At 37.8% G+C, this 22,220-nt stretch overlaps 1 protein-coding gene across 9 annotated transcripts in view; it reads left to right on the plus strand.

Moving 5' to 3' along the window:
• The window catches only part of ppfia2 (PTPRF interacting protein alpha 2), a 163,504-nt gene that overhangs the window by 102,658 nt on the left and 38,626 nt on the right, over window positions 1-22,220 (plus strand). For all 9 annotated transcript variants that reach the window (XM_077234134.1, XM_077234135.1, XM_077234136.1 and 6 more), the window contains 4 exons: window positions 11,812-11,913; window positions 16,056-16,220; window positions 17,192-17,266; window positions 22,016-22,123. In XM_077234134.1, coding sequence (XP_077090249.1) covers window positions 11,812-11,913; window positions 16,056-16,220; window positions 17,192-17,266; window positions 22,016-22,123 — 450 coding nt within the window. The remainder of the gene's footprint in view (window positions 1-11,811; window positions 11,914-16,055; window positions 16,221-17,191; window positions 17,267-22,015; window positions 22,124-22,220) is intronic.

Raw genomic sequence — 22,220 nt, forward strand, 5'->3', positions numbered from 1 at the left:
CACGATGTTCATTTTGGGTGAACTATCCCTTTGTGTGCTTATAAAATGAATATTCTGTTTAAAATAAAGTAAGAGTGATGTATGGCTGTCCAGTATATTCAGTAATGCCCTTCAGATGCCCACTTCAAGTTTTCTGCTCTGTAGAACACAGTGATGCTCACTTTCAAATAGAATCCGCCCAAGATGTTTTACTGCGTTTTTTCAGGCACAAAAACCTTAACAGATCATCCCCTATGCTGGAAGACCTTTAAGAAAATGCCAGAGATTCACAGCAACAGATGTCACGCTAATGCAAAGTGAACACTTGCTTCGGGCCCCAGCACTCCTGCCTCTTACCTTTTTGAGTGTGTGTTTGTGTGTGTGTGTTTCTGTCTGGCTGTTTGAAAGTGTGCCACTGCCAGTGTGTATCTGTCAATCGGTGAACAAATCTGATTTAGCATTGCACCACTTTGCCTAATAGTGGGCATAACTCAAGGTGGCAAGAATGAGTCTTTACTGACCTTTCAAACTTTATTGGCTTGGTGCAGTCTGGCAGGACACCGGCAACTTTTATTTATGGACAGTCTCGCCTCGTGTGAGTGGCCGGCCGTTATCCACAGGGAACTTCCCAGTGTGTCACAACGGCTGCCACACTTTATTGCCTTAGAACGCCTTCAATTTATGTTAGACTCTCATGACACGGGCCGACCGAGTGCCAGTCACAGACTATGGGAGAACAAGCTGGGCAAAGCAGATAAGCTCAGAGCGCGACGAGAGGCCGTTAACTACGACAAGAAATGTGGATCGGAGTGGATGTCAAATCCACGGATTAAACAACATTGTTAATATCATCAGAAGCCTTGACGATTTAATAAACGCGGGTGTGTGAAGTTTGTGGACATTGGAGACTCAAAAGTCAAACGTTTTATCTTGGTAAACTTGGACTTGATTTGTGAATATTTAATGGTGGTTTCTAATGTAACTCTCACTATTACTTGATTTGAATAAAACCCTATCCTTAAGTATAAAAGTTTGGTTGATTGATGACCCATTGATAAGCTGTTGATTGACAAGGCATGAGTGTAGCTTCAAGTCATATTTTTTTCTCCAGTTATATCTGGAGACCTGACTTTTTTGAGGCTCTTTTGACTTGGACCAGTATTTTTTCACAGATGTCTCGTATAAAACTTGTCGATTCGGAACATTCCCTGAGGCCGTGATACATTAAACATGTAGTTTATGCAATGTTGGGACAGTCTTCGAATTCCATGCTTAATTTTGTAGAGTGATCTGAGCAGATGGTAATGCAATGCATTTCTTCTTGTGTCAGAGCACAATTTAAATAACTTGGGATGTTACTCAGCTGGTCTGTTTTACTTACTACCACCCTGAAATCAGTTACTAGTGCCTAAGCTGGGGGATGAGGGTGCTGTAATTGCAGGCAATTCATAAATGACCCACCGTTTGCAGTAGATGCACTTTACCTTTTTTCAGCAGGTTCACTAATTTATCCACAACAATTTTACATTTCAAGTTGTTTCTTTGAAAGCTAACCCTTTGGCTTCCTGGAGTGCAACTGTGTAAAATCAATTGGGCAGCATTTTTCAACTTAGCTCAGGGGGAGACCCATCTGCGCCTGGTACGAGACGTTCGTCCTTTTTTCAAAACACTTTCTCTGTCTCATTTTTCAATTGAGTCCTTTGTTCTAAAGTAGAGTGTAATAAGAAAAGGTATCAGTGTGGCCCAGCATCAAGAACCCAATGAAATGGACTGATTGCATAGACGGGCCTCCGCAGAGACTGACTGAGAGACTGAATAAAGTGAGGGCAAAGGTCACCCGAGTGCAAATGACCATCGTTGCACCCGCTGCTCCTCTCATCCAAAAGAGAGAATTGCCTCTCCAAAAAAAGAGAAAGATAAAAGTAATGTTTAGCACGTTGTCTTTCTAAAGTAAGTCAGTTGACAGAATGGATTGCTGGGGATGTACATATAGAATTATGAATATGTGGGGTGATGCGGCTTAATGGTTATGTATATGGATGGTTACCACAGTTGGAGGTTCAATCCCAAAAGAGCTGATACCACCCACTTTAGTGGTTTAGTTAGTTTTCAGCGCAGTTTAGTGGTTAAAGTAGTTTTAGTCATTTTATGTGCTTTTGTCAATTTTATTATTTTACATTTCTATTTAGCTTTATTTTTTCAGTTTTAGTTATTTTCGTACTGTAAAAAATGTCAAAACAGTTAACAATAGTTTAGTTAACAATAACAACATGAAGTTAGCTAACTGGACAGCTTATGCCATGGATGAAAGCTATGTGGAAACACGTTCACAATGATTTAATTTTCTTTCTTCTTTAATTTAATGCCATGTTCTTCTGAACCAATTCATAGGAAATACAAGTCCAAATGCATCCAATACTTTGATACATTATCAGATCATGCTTTGTTGATTGCCGTTCTAACGAGGAAGGTGGTTTATAAGGAAAAGTAGTTGTCCTAGTTGTGTGGCTAGGAATTAAGATTCTGTTCTACCCTGCTTTATATCTGCTCAACATTGTGCAATAGAGCAAGCAGGGAAGATTTACGCACGTATATCTGCTCGCATGCTTTATCACCTAAATTACGTCGCCTATCAGGCCTCAGTCTCTGATTAGCTCATTTTTGAATGATCTCACAAGTGAAGATTCTTAAACCAATCACGACGGCTTCTTACGCCTGCTTGTAGAGGTGATTTATGGGTAGTTTAGCCCTTTTGTTTTATCTGCCTTATACAGAGACGTTCACTGTGGTTATCTGATCTGACAGTTATTGGTTTCCGGTTCTGTCCACTTTCAAAGGCAGGCTGACTTTAATAGCAGATACATATGTCGGGAGGTCATAAGCTCTGTGTACTGCCTACATAAACTGCCTTCTAAGAGAGCGTTCTATATGGAACCTGATTTGGAACTCTCTACATAGTCGGCAACTTTATGTACTACTCAAATAGTGCTCCTTACATGAAACGCACTGGGGACGTGAATCGCAATTGTTCATTAGAGCTTGACGTTAACATGCTGCTACATGATATTCTAATAAGCTTTCAAAAATATTTCTCAATGTGCCTATGATGCCTAAGAATACTGTTATATATATATATATATATATATATATATATATATATATGAAGAGTTCAGATGGAAAAGCCTCTAAGTGCCATCTGAAATTTTCTTCTACAATGATAATTTTTTATCAAGCTTTAAGTTCAGTAATTTCACTTAAATGACGATTTATAGGTCATTTTCATTGACATTTAATTGAAATTAATGAACTTAAATATACGAGCTTGATAAAAATGATCATTCTAGAAGAACATTTCAGATGGCACTTAGAGGCTTTTCCATCTGAACTCTTCATATATATATATATATATATATATATATATATATACATACATGTGTGTGTAAAATCTGCTGTATACTGTATATCATAGTGTATTGCTATACTGTGTCATTTGTGGTGATGATATAATATTACAATTTACAATATTACTGTTAACAATAACAGTTATATACTTCTATATATTTTAAAAAGTAAATTATTCCAGTACCGGCATCATGTATGTCTATGTTTATGTGTGTGTGCATTACTATAACACATTGCCATTGTAGAAATAGATTAAAAAAGGAATTTTGCACAAAACAAAGTATTGAAAAAGTGAGTGAAAAAGTTGAAATATTCAAAGGTAAAGAGGACACTTGTATAAAGGTTTTGTAGAAGAAGCTTGATCAGATGGGTTCTCCTTAAAAGTCAGCAACTTCAGACTACATTCATCTTGTCCATTGCTGGTATTCACAGCTGGTTAATGGGTGATTCATGGGCTGACATTTGCAGAATGTGTGTGTGTGTGTGTGTTCGTGTGTTCTGCTGCCTGACTGCTCCACTAGATTGGTTTTAAATTGAGAATGTGTGACACTCATTACACAAGGGTGGGCCTGTGTTCTCATTCGTCCCTCAGCTTTAGTGCCCTGCAATTCAAAGAATGGTTTCTTGAAAAATAAATTCAGCATATGTTTATAGTCAGTGATTTGCTGATTTACCCATTAAAACACTTGCAGAACCTGCCACATGTTTCACAGGGGAATATAAAGGTCATTGCAAATATCTGACCTTTGTTTTGCATTGGAAAGGACTAAGGTCTCCTCTCCTCTCATGATTTGTGGTTTTTAGGGTCTTCTGGGTGGTTTCTAAAATTCATTGCTAGTCTGTGAAATATTTTTCGCCAGTTTTATCATCCAACAGTTGCCAATTGTTAGTCCGATCGCACCTCTCCTCAACAAGCCGCATCATTTGAGATATCATTTATGTCCGTCACAAACGATAAAGGATTCGTCATCTGCTTAAGTTTAATATTTAAGGGTTATATTGTAATATTAATAATGGGGCTTGCAAACTATTGCATCAGCAGGCGTTAATATCGTTCCTTTAACGTGGTACTTATTCTTGATTTAGTTTTAACTGTGGATCAACCAGAATAGCATCTTTGCACTGTTACACTGTTACACTGGTCCTGTGCTTATTAATGACTGTCATGAGGAGGACAAAATTAGCAGCCAACTATGATGCACTAAATCCCTCGGCGGTAATTACCCCCTCTGCAGATTTATGGGCGGCTCTACATCCGAGTGTCGACCCCTTTGAGTTCTGCAACCAAAGGTCAGAGTAAATCAAGCCCAGGGGTCACCCCATCGCACAGACCCTGGGTTCATACGGACACACGAGTCAGGGGACAGCGCTGGAGTGGGTCTGTGACGCGTCTGTGGGCTGCTGATGATTTATACAGGTTTAACTTCAAGCTGCCGTCCTCCTGCTGAGGGAGAGATGGTTAATACAGGACGTGCGCACGCTGTCAGGGGACCAGGTCTACAGGGGAGCCCATGTTACAGATTGCCTTGGATTGAGGGGAATCAAACGCTTTGCGTTAGATTTTTCAGGCAATTAAAAATAGACGATTAGAGTGTTTATTCAAAGTTGACTTGCCCTCTCATAGCATTATGTTAAATTCAATTATAAACTATTGAATGCAGATCATCCCCTTAAAAAAGAATATAGTTTCTGCCACCTTTATTATTAATTAACAGTTTGAGCCATTATTTTGAAACATTAAACACATTTCCATGTCTGTACCCTCATATAGAGGCTGACTTTGACCTGTTTCTGTAAACAACCTTCTGAAAAAAAAAATGCTGCTTGGTTTGCTTCTTGAAGAGATGCTGGTAGATTCGTATGTGACCTTGCTAAATATTTAAAGGAAGGGAATGAGTCTTGCTGAGTGCTGATGGTTATATAGGTCTTTTCCCATGTGTAATGTCATTGGTTAACTCTGGTTAGATGCTTTACTGACCTGGCCTGCTCCAAACGTGTATGCAATTCGAATAACAATTATACCATTACAGATACATTGGAGTGTTAGGAGTGGAAGCAGATGAGACATATCGGAATTACTATCGAGAAGGGTGAAATATTACGGATATTGGTATCGAATAGTGACAATTCTGCATGCATGTATAAACTGGTTTCATTAAACAACTGTATCATAAATTTGAGAATTCTGCTGTTACTGTCTATAGCCGATAGCCTGGCGTGCAACGCAGACGAAGGCAGGAACTCTGTTCGCCAAACGATACATCTGTGAGATTGCATGTACCCCATGGGACATTCTGTAAATAAAGCTTTACAGCCTCCATTAAAGATTCATCAAATGCAGTACACATCCTCAATCTAGAGTTTAATGGGTCTGTGGTTGTATATCACCCATGTAGCTGTTCAAATTTCTGTCTGCCTCTATAGTTTTTGATTTGTTTATGATGAAGCATGGCTCCTCACTTCTCTGCAGTTTTTATTGTATATCTTTAGTTATTGTGCGGCACAATGGGAATGCTCTATCCTGCCAACGCTTCTCAAGAGCTGCAGGTGCATTTGAAGGTTATCATTACATAGGCTGTTTGATTTAAAGTCTTAAAAACTCTCTCTGAGTTTGTAAGGTGCATGTCCTACCCAGTCTTTTATCCATTCCATGCATTAAACGGCCCGTCGCTCCCATGAGTGCCTCTTATCCAGCTGAAAAAGAGATAGATCCAAATAGAATGAATGAGATGTGCCAGGGCTTTCAACACCGGCTGGTTGGCATTCTTCGAGAAAAATTCTTTGTAGGCTTTGTCAAACCCAAACGTCTCATACTAAAAGTGCTATTTCCTTGGGGAAGACCAGGTTTGGTCTATTTCCACAATGTAGTTCTTGCATTTGCCTTTCAAATACGGTGGTCTTTGCCATTCAGACTTTACTCTGAGGGTGCTGTCAGTGTGAGATTGCTTACCTACATGGTTTTGGTGCCTTTTTTGATTACATAAAATGGAGTTAAATGAATAGTTCACCATCCTGTTGTTCAAATCCTATATGATTTTCTTCCTTCTGGGAAATACAAAAATAAATATTGAAGAATATGCACGCTCCTTTCCTTACAACAATTCTTTCAGTGAGCAGGGACTGTCAAGATCCAAAAATAGAATAAAACTATCATAAATGTAGTCCATTCGACATATATATCAATTCTAAAGATATATAATGGTTTTGTGTTATAGGAACAATCTAAAATTTAATTTGCTTCTGCCATAGATCTCATATCTCATTGACACTTCTGCATAGAATCAGTCTAATGAGGTCAAATGTCGCTTTGTATTATCAATGTCTTTACACAACAAATTTGAATACATGCAAATGACATTTGAGACCTACTGTATGACGGAGTGGAAGATTTTCAGTGGATAATAGTTTAAAGTTCAGTCATTTTCTTAATCAAATCTGTTGTACAACAATCTGTTCTACAAAGACCTGTAATAGAGAGCATGAGTTATATGGACCACTTTTATGGTGTTTTTCTTTTTTAGAGCTTGACAGCTCCCAGTCACCACTTGCTTTTGTGGTGTGAACATTGTCCAAAATGTCACGTTTTGTGTTCTATAGACCTTATGCTAAGAGAAACGAGGGCGCAGCCATCTTTAGAATATTGTCTTTGAACTTCCGTTTTTGCGTTCGCTCTGTATATTTCTATGGCATCGCTGTCCAGGAGTAAGTAGCTGGTGAAGTTGATTTACTTATTGTAGAGTTAACGAAAGTTATCATGAGCATTGTAATGTTTATCATAAGCATTGTAAAGCATATGTCTTAACAAATGGACCTTGGGATTTTTTTTAAACGAGCCGTTCATTCAAAACTACGCGAGATCGCTGTGAAAATACAGACCGGAAGTCAAATAACAACGAGCTCAGCGCTGAAAAGGGGTGTGGCTACATAAGGTCTATAGAAAAAAGAAAGTTATACAGGATTGGGAATAAAAAGTAATGGGTTTCAAATGACATGAGTGTTAATAAATGGTGACATTATTAGTTTCCAGCTCACCTGTAAAGCAAAGCCTAACTAAAAGACTGTTAGTATTCACCACTTTGCCATGGTAAAACCCCAGGAGGTAATAAGTTAACCTTTATAGCTCTGCTTACATTACATTGATAAATGTAAAACGTACCTCTTTAAAACAGGGTTTAAATTAACATTCACACCCTGCCTCGAACATTTTTACATGTTTATCCATTTTTTCTCTCTCATCGTTGTTTAAAGCGGTGTAGAACATGTTGTAATTATGCCTGTCTCTCCCCTTAGACTAACACCTCTGCACCACCACCTCTCTAATCAACACCTTTTAATTAGCGCTTTGCTAACTCATCCACAGTGACGTGTGTGCCAAACTGAACCGAATGAATTCTGCTTGACAGTCGTGTCGTCAACATGCCCATTATGGGCATCTGCCAGCAGCGGCCCTCTGGGCCCTGGCGCCGTCTATGTATGGGATAACTATGGTGTGGAAGGAAGTTGCTTTTCATGAGATATTCTGAATTCAAAGTCCTCAGACTGGTTGAATACTTCCAGGTTTCTTCTCATTACACTCTATGAGGATTAATTATGACATTTTATTGTCTTCAGCCAAACAAGTAAACTGTCATGATAAACCAAGGCACGATGCAAAACTTAATCTGCTCCATGGTAACCTGACTTTTTGTTATAACCAGCTGTGATCACACAGTAAGACAATTACTTGGTTTCTGTTTTTAGCTTGTCATCCACAGCGAAATCTCATTTGTCCCAAATCAAATTATATAGCTGTGTATTAAAGTATGTCCTTATTGGCTGTGATTATTGTTGCTTTCTAGAGGAAATGCTCTGTATCCAATCTCAGAAGTTGCTTTTTAATTCAATTCAGGCTTATTTGTATAGCGCTTTTCGCAATACATATCGTTGTAAAAGCAGCTTTACAGAAAATGGTTGTTTCAATGTTATAATTTAGGTAGTATTCTGTTATCAGCCAGAGAGTATTGTACTAAAGTAATGTCATTGCAAAGGCTGGATCCAAACTAGAGCTGGCGCAATCTGTAGTTACTCAGCGATTGGCATTCCTAGGTAGAAACAATGAAGCAAAGGAGAAGAATTAGCATAGCTGTTGTTCATAGCTTTTTAGGCAGAAAATGATCATGTGTGTTTGGTACTATTTCATCAGATTTCATCTTAGTACAAGAGTTCTGAATTATGTATGTTTCGTTTAACTATCAACTTTGTCACGTATGTTTAAAATTGTTTGGAGAGATAATAATAGACGCCAATAAGAATGTGCAAAAATAACAAGCTTTGATACGTTTTTGTATTTTGAAAGAATTATTTAAAGAATTTTAGATATTTTGGAATCTTATTGAAATCTCAGACTTCAGAGTGCAGTTTGAGATTGCAAGGAGCTCTCTGAAACTAAATTACTGAGATCCTTTACTCAGGATTTTTTTTTTTTTTGAAAAACAGGAGACTAAATAAAAAAAGTCTGATTACTCTATTTAAACTCATGTCTAGGGGAAACAGTTGAGATCTTGGTTTCTGTTTTTCGGTGTAAAATGTAAACAGTGTGAAACAAGATAATCCTGGACTTTGTTGTCTAAGGATTAAAAATTATCCTTAATTATTGGTTAAGTGTGAAAATCCCATATTTAGTCTTGATTTCAGTTTTTACACAACACCAGTAACATGGTAGATTGTCCAGTAATGAGATATATTTTATAAACTTGAGATGAGAAAATATGTATTCTCCTTTTACACACTGGTGGGACCGTTCGCACGCTAATGAGTTTGACAGATGTAGATCCAATGCTTTACCCACCCCACATTTACCACCTAAGGGCAGCATTGCATCCCTGCTCTGTGAATTTGGTTTGATCTTGGATCAGTGACCTTTGACTTCAGAAAACACTTCAGGGAGGTTTGTTTCAGAGGCAGCGCTCCTAGAGGGGAGTTTTAATCATAACTGATTGGAATTCTAGCACATGTAGAGCTGGTTTGTTGTTAGTCTGTGTTTGTCTGCATGGGTTCACTGGTGTATGTTCACAGCAATGAATCTTAAAGCATCCCAAGATGCAATCTGTTAGATCCCAGTTTATTTATTCTTTGAAGATTTCAAACAGGATTTACTTGAGGCAAAGCTACAACATCAAGCCTGGATACTTTTTTGCTCACACACATTTTGTCTTTTATAACACCACATAATACCTGCAATCAATACATCACAGCAAGAGATGGTGGTTGCGTTAAGATACATAATGGAAGACAGCCTCATACAATGAGTTCACAATTAATGCAACGCCTCACCGACTAACACAAGACTTCTACTTTGATGTCCAGCTGGATTGAGTCCTGTTTGATTATCTCTCTAAAATCAGAGAAGCCTTGCAACAGAGGACAGGCTTAGATCAATACCACAGTGAGTTATTTTCCTAGACAGCTACCTTTGCATGATCCCAATCACTCCTGTCTGGTGGTTGGGCGGCAGGGTTGTCATTGTCTACCAAGTTCATGTTTATCAATCGAGGTGTCCGCTATAAAGATTTCAACTCTTGCCTGTTTAAATAAGACCTCTAATCCTTGCCATCAGTCAAACGCCAGACAGACTCATCATAGAGATAGTAGTCCAAAAATTAATTTTATACTGGCTATACCCCTATCCATCATGAAAATAGTGATGCCCATTAGATTAGAAATGTGGCACATTTTTAGCCCACTCTGTCATAGTTGAGAGATGGATGATGAAAGGAACTTTTACAGTAAAATTTGTTGTCACTTATGGCTTGTTTCCACTGAGCGGTACAGTATGATTTGGGATGGTAAACCCTGATACTGTCTGCGTTTCCACCGCCAACAGTGCCCTTACTTGATGGGCGTGGTGTATGCCGGAAAGAAGGGATTGACGTCATTCTCGTAAAAAGAAGAAAGTGACACAGTAAACAACAATGATTTTATTTATTTATTTATTTATTTATTTGCCAGGACAGTGCATATTAACAACACCTGTAACATGCCAGAATTAGCCAAGGGATAGTTTTCATCTGTAGTCCTGTAGGACAGGTGTAAACATTAAAAAATGACGCCTCTTTTGTTGTGATTCCACTTGTAGAACGCTCAAGTGACGACCAATCAACATTCTGCTGTGAGTCTAGCTCCACCCTTTAGCTACCAGACTACTGTGCTAGGTACCCCAATGGAAGGGTCACCAAAAAGTGGTATTGTTTTGGTATAATTCACAACTTCTGACAATCGAAACTAATAATTGAATACCGTACTCTACTGTACTGTACTGTACCGTACCGCTCTGTGGAAACAAGCCATAAATGTCATAGTATATTCAAACAGGTACAGTTGTGGCTCAGATTTGGCTCTGAATTTTTTTTCCTTTTTTTTTTTTTACTTCTACCTGTCACTGGGATGATTGATTGTTTTTATTATTAAACTGTTTCCAAGGTTGAGGTTATGGGATTGCAGGGTGACTTCAATCCGTGTTGTTCATCAGGTTTGCTTGCAAAACTATTTCATCACTACTTACGTCTTGTTCCATATACAGGCCCTAGTCAATTCCTGGCCCCATTCCTGCCATTTCTGAAATCCTCTTAGTGACACTGAATTCAGATTATTACCATGAGTACATTGAATCTGTACCTTTCACTTGTGTGGGAATTTGCTTTCCCAGAAGTGAAAAGTTTCATGTTGTTGTCATTTCCCTCCAGTCATGGCAGTTGCTGCGAATTTCATAGCCACAAAAGTTAATGTCTGTGTCTAAATTCCCACTCTTTTGTAGTGTTTACAGAATTTGATACTGTAGAACATACTTCCCGACTGCTGATGAAATGTGTTCTACAGGTATGAAGGTGTGTAGTATGAATACATCCACTATGTTGGCATTGTTATACATTGCATTGCTCCGATTGCTGGTTCAAATGGGTTTAATTAGGGTTTGAGCTAAACTGTTGGATGGTAGCCCTTCAAGAGCAGGGCTGGCTGCCCTTGGTCTAAAGTTTATCCATGAGCAACAACATCATTGGTACCTATACCACTTACATTTAACAAGCTCACAGTTTTCCACCATTCTATTTTATATGACTCCTCAACTCCTGTTGCCTTATGGCAGTCAGATCCTGCTTCGGGAGGGACAATGTCCTGCAGGGTTTATAGCTCCAACCGGCCCAAAATTACTTGCCTAAAAAGTTTCTAGTAGCCCTGAAGACCATCACTAGATGGTTCGGGTGTGTTTGATTATAACTGGAGATAAACTCTACAGGACAGTGACCCTTTAGGAGCCTGCCTCGTGGGATAGCAAAGTGTCCACAAGTTGCACACTTTAGAATCTCAGCAGTTGCGGAAGTATTGGCCTTAGGCAAACCTGTGTCCCCTCACTCAGTTCATGTGATGTTCAAATGTCTGTTTGGTGTCTTGCAGGAGTTCGCCGCCCTGACGAAAGAGCTGAATGCCTGCAGAGAACAGCTGCTGGAGAAAGAGGAGGAGATTTCAGAGCTGAAGGCCGAGAGGAACAACACCAGAGTGAGTTCACACAGTGTCTTCCAGGCACTTCAAAGAATTGTGCTCCTCAACCATCATCCGCCTCGGAAAGTTGTACTTGTTTACAAAAAGGGCAATAATAGAACCGATGTCCACCCAATGACTTGCACATCTAATTCATAATGTTTTTTGTTCCATAATGACTGATTCATTGCAGAGTCGACAACAGTCTCTATAGCTTTGGTTCACAACATTCACACTTTGATATGTCTGCACCAATTTTTCTGAGGTATTTAATGTCATGAGATGATAATTGAGTGATAACTTTATCCTTGTAGCGGTTAGATCATAATTCCCTGAAAGTCAAGATGGCAGAAAGGCTGGTATTTTCAATGAAATTGTCACCGATCATTTCCATGGAATGCAGAGAAGCTGCTAAAACATCTGACAAGAACCAGCACTCTGGCTATACATTTCACAAGAAAGTAGTCATTCTCACTTGAGTCACTGTGCTAATGCAGCCCGGCACACCTGACTCCACGCTGCAATTCAATTAATTACTTGCGTTACTTAGCCGAAGCCAAACGTTTGAAGAGTCAATTATGGAATTGAGGATATTGGAGGTATCAAAAACCAGAGGGAAGCATAGATCGAGGGAGATAAGGGGAGTTAGTGGAATGGAAAAGAGGAGAGGTCGAGTGAGATTAGAAACAGACTCATTTTCAACAGAACTTCTAATCCTACACAGGGAGCAGCTAATGTGACTTAGTGTATTTAGTATTTAACCCAAAGCTCACCTAGAGAGACTGTTGTAGACTCTGCAATGCATCAGTCATTATGGAAAATTATCATATTTTAATATTTTTCAGATTGCGTCCAATTTACATACTTGTTGCATTTACTAAAAGAGCATTAGTTGCTGATAATGCAGAAAGTTCATACTTTTCAGTACGACATTTTAGAAATAGCATTTTGGCCACTAGGCATACGCAATAATCTGTATATATATATATATATATATTTTGTTTTTTTTTCACTGTAAACTCGCTTTTATTTATTTTTCCATTATAGCCTAGATCAACTTTGTGAATATTCCAGACTTTTTAGTGTTTTTTTCTGACTATTGATACTAATTATAGGGGGTTACCAAGTGAGGTCAAGTTATCTCAACACGGTGGCCACCATGAGGGGTCGACACGCTTATGAAGATTAAACCTTTTTTGGACACTTACATGTATATCTCATATGAGTGTACAAACATTTTTTAAAAGTACTTTTCTTTACTAGTAAAACTTTGGTTAAAAAGTGGGAAAAGTCTAAGGTGCACTTATAGTCATACAATATCAAATTATGTCAAACAGGTCATGTAAGGAAAAGTACAGCATTAACAGAGGAATTATACTGATTTCAGTATTAAAATTAAGCATGTTGATGAAATACACAGGATGGACTTTTAAACATGGCGCCCCTTTAAGAAAAATGACACAATGTTACTGTACGTATATAGATTTAAGATCATTGTTGAGATTCATGTATTAGCTAATATCTGTCTACTGACGGCACCAGTGTTAATCTGATCCACCAAAACAGACTCACACAGAGGTAGAGAGAGTAACCTAACCTGCATTATCCGGCTATAGGGTTGTTTTAGTGCTGAGCTGGCGCTGGGAAAGACTGAGGGTTATGAATGAGAGAGCAAGGAACTGAGCAGAAATAGAAAGGTCAGCTCCTCGATAGGTCTCTAGAGCAGCACTGCTACAGTACTGCCAGTACAGCCCTCAGGCAGGTACATGTGCTACTGCAGCCCTAATGTTGTGTTACAGTCAACTAGAGAAGCCTGAATTTCCAACTACTGTACCCACTTGGCAAAAGCCGAACTCCGTGCTTGGAAATTTGGAAACTTGCGGAAATCAACTAGAATATTGATTTCACCAGCATGCTAAAAATTAAGCCAAAACAGTTTACATTTAATATTATAATTTTGCATTACAGTAATTATAATTTTCTTCTTTGCTTTAACTTAAGCTGTATTTTAGATGAAGTGTCTTTCCTTAAGCTTTAGTTTGAATATTATTTTAGTTTTAGCGTTAACTTTTAGCATTGACTATTAACTTCATAGATTAAGTTTTTAGTTTGAGATTTAGCTAAAATGTAAGTTTTAGAAATCGTTTTAGCTTTTAATTTTGGTTAAAGCTTTAAAGTGCCCCTATAATGCTATTTTAAAGGTTCCCCATTTTGTTTTGGAGTTCTCCTTAACAAAGTGGGATTCGAGTTCCTGACGAGTTTTCAGAGTCGATTCCTTCTTTTGAGAGACAATAACTTTATTTATCGTGCACTTTCGACTTTACAACTTTGCAGAGCGTTTACTTTCACAGACAGCTACTTTACACATTGAATGAAAGGGACTATTTAAAAAAAAAAAACATAATAGGGGCACTTTAACTTTTAAAGTATTTTAAATTCACTTTTTAGATTTTATTTAGATTTAGTTTTAGCAATCTTTAAGCCCCGTTCACACCGCCAGCGACTTTGTCGCTGTATGTCGCTAGGCTCTGTATTGTGAAATTGGTTGTGGCCGTTCGTAGTGCTGTCGCTCTAATGTAATTGGTAGACTGCACGTCTGGCCATATCTATACAAAATACCATCACAAGTGATATATACAACTATATCATTTTAATTTGACTAGGAATTAGGCTCAAAATAAACAGTATATGCTGTTGGGAGAGTGTTTTTATATTACCACAACAGTGTTCAGTGGATTAAATTAATTTACTAGATTAACGATTGATCAATCAACAACATTGATTAAACTCACTCATACTGTCATAAATTACTAAAATGTCATTCGAATTTGACAAATAATCAATTTTCTTTTCCCTAATAGTCAACATAATGCAGGGGAAACTGTAAAATGACCTGTGGGAGTACTAAACTTGCATCATAAAATTACACCACTCGAACTATAAATGTATGAAATAAACTCACTGAGTTTCTTTTCCATGCATCATTTTATTATATCCATATAAATCGTCCTCAAACTCTTCTGTCTTGCCTGCACTCAAGACGGTGGCGTGAGCTCCACTGAAAGGCTTCTTTCCTATTGGTTGTTGCTCGCGAAAATCACTTCTCAATTGCATAAAGTTGAAATTTCTCAACTTTTGTCGCTTGTCGCTTGACACGCCCACATTCTGTCGCTAACGGTCAATGTCGCTCGTGTTGCCGGAAGTCGCCAGCGTTCCATTGAAATTAATGGGATCATGTTGCTTTGTCGCTGCGTGTCGCTGGTGGTGTGAACGGGGCTTAAGTTTAAGTTTATCTTTAGATTTAGATTCAGTATTTACTACATCCAGCTTTAGATGCAATTCAGCATTATTCTGAGCAGGTTTCCTGAACAAGCGCATTTCAAAACAACATACTCGATTGTACTTTGCATTCTCTGTTTCACATCCATAGCTCTGTATGTCCACTCCACAGCCAGACAGTTCTCGCTCGCTCTCTCTCTGTGTCCTTGGGACTTTGGGACCGAATTGATTTTTTATGCTATGTACCAGACTAGAGAGTAACCACATTAACATAATCTTCTTTGTGCCGGGTCCAGGGGGTTTCAATTTGTTGTGTCTGCTTTATTGTTTCAAGTAATGTAATGGGTTTTTGTGTGTGTAATGTTGTTAGCCTTCTAATAGGGTTCCCTTGTAAAATGAGAAAAGACCAAATGGTGTGTTAAGCTATATCATTCATTTTCCATATGAAAAATGTCCTTGAGGGTTTAACGATTTGACAAAAAAGCATAGGACATTTAGTTTCAGTTTAAGATAACTTACTAATTTTTTTTATTAGTTTTGATTTTATATTTATCTGTATTTTTATCTACATTCAAATTTATTTTTAGCTTTAGATTAAGCTTAAGTTTTATCTTTAGCTTTAGATTTAATTTTAATTTTACGTTAAGATTTAGATTTTCCTTTTAGAATTAGTATGCTTTATAGTTTCTGAAAGTTTAAGATTTAGATTTTGTTTCCCTTTTAGATTAGCATTTAGGGCTTTCTTATAGACTTAATTGTGGTGATTTCAGCTACAAACTTAGTATTAAATTAGTTTTATATTTAGTTTCAGTTTTACATTTGGTTTAATGCAATAGTAATTGAGAATACTTCATGAGATGAACTCCTTATATGTGCCACAGCTGCTGTTGGAGCATTTGGAGTGTTTGGTTTCGAGGCATGAACGTTCCCTACGCATGACAGTGGTGAAACGACAGGCCCAGTCTCCTTCTGGCGTCTCCAGTGAGGTGGAGGTCCTCAAAGCTCTCAAGTCCCTCTTTGAGCACCACAAAGCACTCGATGAGAAGGTAAACTGTGAGATCAACACCTGCTGAGGTTTCTGGGGTTTTTTTCCTGTTGAAATCTTAAAGATAAGATCTTTAATCTTAAAGCATTCTTAAAGATTAACTAAATTAAAGCCAGCACAATTCTGTCTATCCTTTACCACTGTGCATTGCAAATGTTAATGTACTGCCTATTACAATTTGATAGAAATCTAATATGAGTGTATATGTGGCATTCCAAATATACAGTACCACAAACCTGTTGATGTTAACCCATATAATACGTAGGTTGACTGATCTATGACTGATTTATTTTAGTAACCAAAGTAAAGATTCTCTCCTGATTTTTTGACAGCGATGTTGAAGTACATTTATTAAACAGTACAGCCCACTGTCCCACCTCTCTTTCCCTTTATCCAGTGGTGTTTTATATATGGATTAAGCCCCTGTGTGGCAGTTCATCCAGCTGTAATCCATTCTGCGGCCTTCTCCAGACAGTGTCATTTATAAGGCGTTTGGTAACAGATGGCAGGAAATTGCACGTGATTTATCGGACCGTAGTTTTAGTAACGACTGGTCGTCCAGTCTGGCTGAACCCACTGAAATTATTCCAGAGATCAAACAGGTCACCAGAGAGACTGATTAGTGTTTTTATTCAGCTTTTCTTTTTGTTGGCCCATTCTGTTCTCTGTAGAATTTCGACTTATAAGAGAATTTTTTGTTGTGTACATTTGTCATACAGCACTACAACAATAGCTTTATGAAAATAAAGATGCTGTGTGTATGATATCATGTTTATAGGAATAATTAAATATACTATTAAAACTAAACTAGAATTTCATACACATTGTAATTCTACTTTCTTAAATTCTGTAATTTTGATACCTCAAATTCGATTATAAATCAGTAATATGAAAAACATTCTCACTTCAGTTCTGAGTAGAGCTCAACCCCTTGATGAACAGCGAGTGATACAGTTTTTTTTTTTCATTCAGGTACGAGAGAGATTGCGGGTGTCACTAGAGCGGGTCTCTGCCTTGGAGGAGGAGTTGGCCGTAGCCAATCAGGAGGTGAGGCAGAAATGCTCTGATTACATTATTACACTGCAATCTGCACCAGAAAGGTACTTGCTATAAGATGAATATACTCAATAAACATGCCAAATAAGTTTAATTTGTTGCTATGCCATGTTGTTTTTGCCTGATCTGTGAAATGCAACAGAGCAAACAGAACATTGTGTATTTTAGTGTTTATTCTAGTACTGTCAGTCCAGATGGTGCAGTTCTAGATGAACGAGCTTCAAACTTCTCAACAAGAGCCAAATTGTCTTTAAGAGATATTTTTTATATTGAGAATATGTGTACTGATCTTGAGCACTCTGCGAGTTCTGCTGTGTGTTATCATTTTCTTAGTTTCTGAATTAACACTTGTGTGTTCTCTTGGGGTCATGGGAGAGTCTGGCGAGGTGACTTAATTTACTTAATTAAAAAAAATATGAAGTAAATAAATATTCCAACAATTCAATAATTGAAATTAATACATATACCTTGCTGCTTTTTGTTATCTTTTTAACAACTTTGCAATTATTCTAAACATTTCTAAAGAATGTACAAATTGTAAACTATGCATTTCAAAATTCTCCACATCTTAAATAAATCATCGAAAAAATCGAACAACTGCGCAAATCAAGACCAACAGAAAACAGACTGGTGAGATAATTCTCACTTACATAGATGCAGCGCAGTTCTTCTCGCCAACATCAACCATGTGACAGGAAGATTTGCTATGAATTCTGTTTCTGGGAAATGAAAAAACACAAGGATTTTAATTGAGGCTGCTTTTTAAATTCATCCAGCCTCTAAGCTGCCCAAGTTTGCTTCGCAGAAAATATTTATTTAGTATAAGTATTAGTCATTCAAAAACCTCATGCTTTTGAATAACTGTTCATTGATGTTATAAAAGGACATTCACAGAACATAGTGAATTGCAGAGGCAGTTTGGGCATATTCAGATTCCAGCAGTGGCTGGTGCTTTTGGAGAAGCACAGACGTCACTTATTAAAGCAAAGTGTATGTACTTAAGGTTATTTTAAGATGTCTTCTGTCTGTGTTAGCAGTGTGTGAACTGTAGAAAATAAAAGCTCGGAAAATACTGAAACAGTGAAAATACTTAATGAATACCCAGACAACCTACTATGTATGCAGTGTAGATCCACAATACTCTATGACAGTTGGTCTCAACCTTTTTGACTTTAAAGCCCCGCATTGTCCAATGCAATATCCAGAGCAACCCTAAACCTTCAGAAATACTCTGAGCCGGTCGCCTTAACTTAACTCAGGTCTTTATTCCTGCCCAATTCTCCAGCATCCAACATGTTGATTATGAGAACTGATTGTTTGCTCACCATCTAATCTACCCAGACATTAATATGTGGCCTTGTTAGGAGGAGATAATCAGCGATATTCACTTCACCTGAATTCAGGTTGATTGGGATACTTTTTTTTCCAGTCATCTCAATGGCAAAAAGTGTCCCAATCAACCTGAATTCACCCTAAATATATCGTTGCTGTCAGGCAGAAACCTTGCGTCCATTCCAATGACAGACAAAACGTGGTCAAAAGCCTCGTAACTCCTTTGAGCTTGATTTTGGTGAAATGTTAATAATCTAATGACACGTTCAAGTATCTGACCATATATAATGCCACAATATCAGCTTTGACAATGATGTGTTTAATTATTTATAAAATATGTTTTTTTTTCCATTTCCTGAAAAGCAGCTTTTTTTGAGATACAAGGTTTCCACCCGACAGCGACGATATCGTACTTTGGATAATACTACTGCTAGTCTTGTAAAATACATTTGATTTGATTAGATGCATTGCTGTTATATGTTATTATTCTGAAGAGAATTTTGAAATTTGATTAGTTCAGCTTTTTCTGCCTTCATAAATCGCAGCTATGCTCTCAATGCAATCTCAGATTTATGAAGAGTGCTTCATTTCTGCACAAGTATAACCGAACCATCTGAATTTCAAGTTCATGTTAATAGCTCAGTGTTAGAGGGAGCACTCAACCCATTCAGGTGCGTCACAAAGATGAATCCGGTTTCTGTGAAGTAGTTGTTTTCTGTTTGAAACAAACCAGCGTTTCAGGCACGGCCGTGCTTTTACGTGCTCCTCTTTGATGAGACCAAATGAACAACATCAAAGCGTCCATGCTTACTTTCATTGGGCCTCCACTTCTCATTTACCTTCATTTGCAAGTTGACTCAATATTCGGGCTCTTTGTGGAGTCAGAAGGTGCGGGATTGTTTGATCTTCAGACCTTGAAAAATGGCAGACAGTTCCCTTTCTGTGCTTTCCGAAAGGGTGAAGCCCCTTAATTGCTGCCTCATTAAAGGAATGCGTGGCGAGCGGCGATAAACCAAACAAAAGAAAGCGGATGTCTACCTTATTTGAATCCATCCATCTATCCCGCTTTCTCTGTGTGCATAGTGGACACAGCGTCTCAACATGGGAGTGGAATAATCTCCCAATGCCCTTTAGCCTGTAGAGAGAACAATGTGTGTGTTGGTGTGACAGTGCTCATCAGTCAGATAACCTGCTTAAAAGATGCTCCTGGAAGAATACTAGGTTATTTTATTAGGGAGCATATGCCATCTGACATGGTCAGCAACTTCTGCTTCTATATTTGTTTGCGCTGCAGTTTTACATTATTGGGCTGTGGCAGTTTTGTGCTGGTCCAGATATACTGAATTTTATCATTTACATTATTATCTAAGATATAGTGGTGTTCAATGTTGTATACACCGACAAAAAAGTGCCATGTTATTTATTTGAAATTTTCTATAACTGATAGATAAAATCCTGAGAGATCACCTCAGAATGTCAACACTCTATCTCACACTAATTTAAAGGAGTAGTTCACTTTTTAAAAAACTTTTGCTGATAATTTACTCACCCCCATGTCGTCCAAGATGTCCATGTCTTTCTTTCTTCAGTCGAAAAGAAATTAAGGTTTTTGATGAAATTCTAGGATTTATCTCCATATAATGGACTTCATTGGTTACCAAACGTTCCAAGGTCCAAATGACAGTTTCAGTGCAGCTTCAAATGGCTTTAAACGACATGACGATGCATAAGGGTCTTATCTTGCGAAACGATCGGTCATTTCAAAAATAAATAAAAAAGTTTAAGTTTTATAAGCACAAATGCTCGCCTTGCTCTGTTCTGTGATGCACGTTCGTGACTCTCCTGTTCGAACTCTTTCATCAAAATGAACAAATCTTTGAATGAACGAAATGACTCGAAAAAAGATTTGTTTATTTTGAACGAGTTTTTTTTCCGAGTCATTTCGTTCATTCAACGAACGAAATGACTCGAAAAAAGATTTGTTCATTTTGATGAACAAGTTCGAACAGGAGAGTCACGAACGTGAATCACAGAACAGAGCAAGGCGAGCATTTGTGCTTATAAAACTTAAACTTTTTTATTTATTTTTGAAATGACCGATCGTTTAGCAAGATAAGACCCTTATGCATCGTCATGTCGTTTAAAGCCATTTGAAGCTGCACTGAAACTGTCATTTGGACCTTGGACCGTTTGGTACCCAATGAAGTCCATTATATAGAGAAAAATCCTAGAATGTTTTCATCAAAAACCTTAATTTCTTTTCGACTGAAGAGAGAAAGACATGGACATCTTGGATTACATGGGGGTGAGTAAATTATCAGCAAAAGTTTTTTAAAAAGTGAACTACTCCTTTAAGAATTCTAGTCATGTGACAGCAGTGTGACGTGTCATATGAAATCTCTAGAGAAACACTTGACATGACATGGCCTTAAAGGGGTCATATAATACAATAAAACTTTATTTGTTCAAGAAAAAGTCATAATTTAGTTTTTCATCATCATTTCCCACCTTCTCTCTGTCTAATAATTAAACAGGCCGTTTTGTGCTGCTGCTGTGCCTTTAAGACTTCCCTGGAAAATAAATTTATGGAAAATTCCTTCTCCGTGAGCTAAATAAGCAACATGATTTATGGTTTGCGAATCCAATACGGTTGTTCCTCCAAAATTGTTAAGGTTGGTTGTTAAATGATCAGTTCGAGACGCTCGATTCTTAAATTCCTGCCTCTCCACAATTCCTGTCAGAATGAGGTGTGGAGCTCTCAGTGCCTTTGAAACTGTACCTTTGCAATTAAAAAAAGTGACAGGAAAGTTACCGTGCTTGCTGTTGATGTGCCATATGAAGCGAACACTTCTAAGCTGTCTACTGTAAGTCTGATTTATGATGCTGTTTTGCTGTATGCTTGCAGTTTAGTGAGAATCAACAATATATATTTACGTCATACAAAAATGACCCTGGAAAACATACACGTACATACACTCCAGGAAAGGTATGGTTTTGTCTGCTTGTTGAAAGAGTATGGATATCTTGTTTGTTGTTTCCAGGCTATACAAATAAAGCTTAAGACTTGGTTTACCAAATAATGATAGTAATCACTTAGAATGTGACATTATATGTGTAGCATCGGCTACGATGTATTTGAAATAATGTTTCGAATACAGCAAAAATATGCATCCGGAAGCACAAAGCAGAAAAGTTGTTATATCAAATGAATATCCAATTTTAGGATTTGTTGTACCAGTGATGTCTGTGTCAGATAAAATGTTCCTGTTTTGTCATTACTGTTTGGTATATTATTTGCCATAAAGTGTCCTGGTAAACAACACAGGACAGCGCGTTTTGATATCAATATTGCTTGTTATCTTATCTTAATATCTTTCATTATTTCTCTTTTATATTGTGCTTTTGCAGATTGTGGCCTTAAGGGAGCAGAATGCCCACATTCAGAGGAAGGTGGCATCAGGGGATGGGGCAGAGGACTTGTTGGAGGGAACTGATGCCCAGAAAGTCCATGGCAAGGTGGGCACTTACTCCTGACTCAGAGTGCTCCGTTTTCTCAACAGTCAGATTATGTTCTAAAAATGTTGATATTTTCCAGAAAAATCTTACCAACCCC

This window comes from Siphateles boraxobius, unplaced genomic scaffold (assembly GCF_051911475.1).
Source record: "Siphateles boraxobius isolate OS27281-9 unplaced genomic scaffold, OSU_SipBor_1 19, whole genome shotgun sequence".
Classification (NCBI taxonomy): domain Eukaryota; kingdom Metazoa; phylum Chordata; class Actinopteri; order Cypriniformes; family Leuciscidae; genus Siphateles; species Siphateles boraxobius.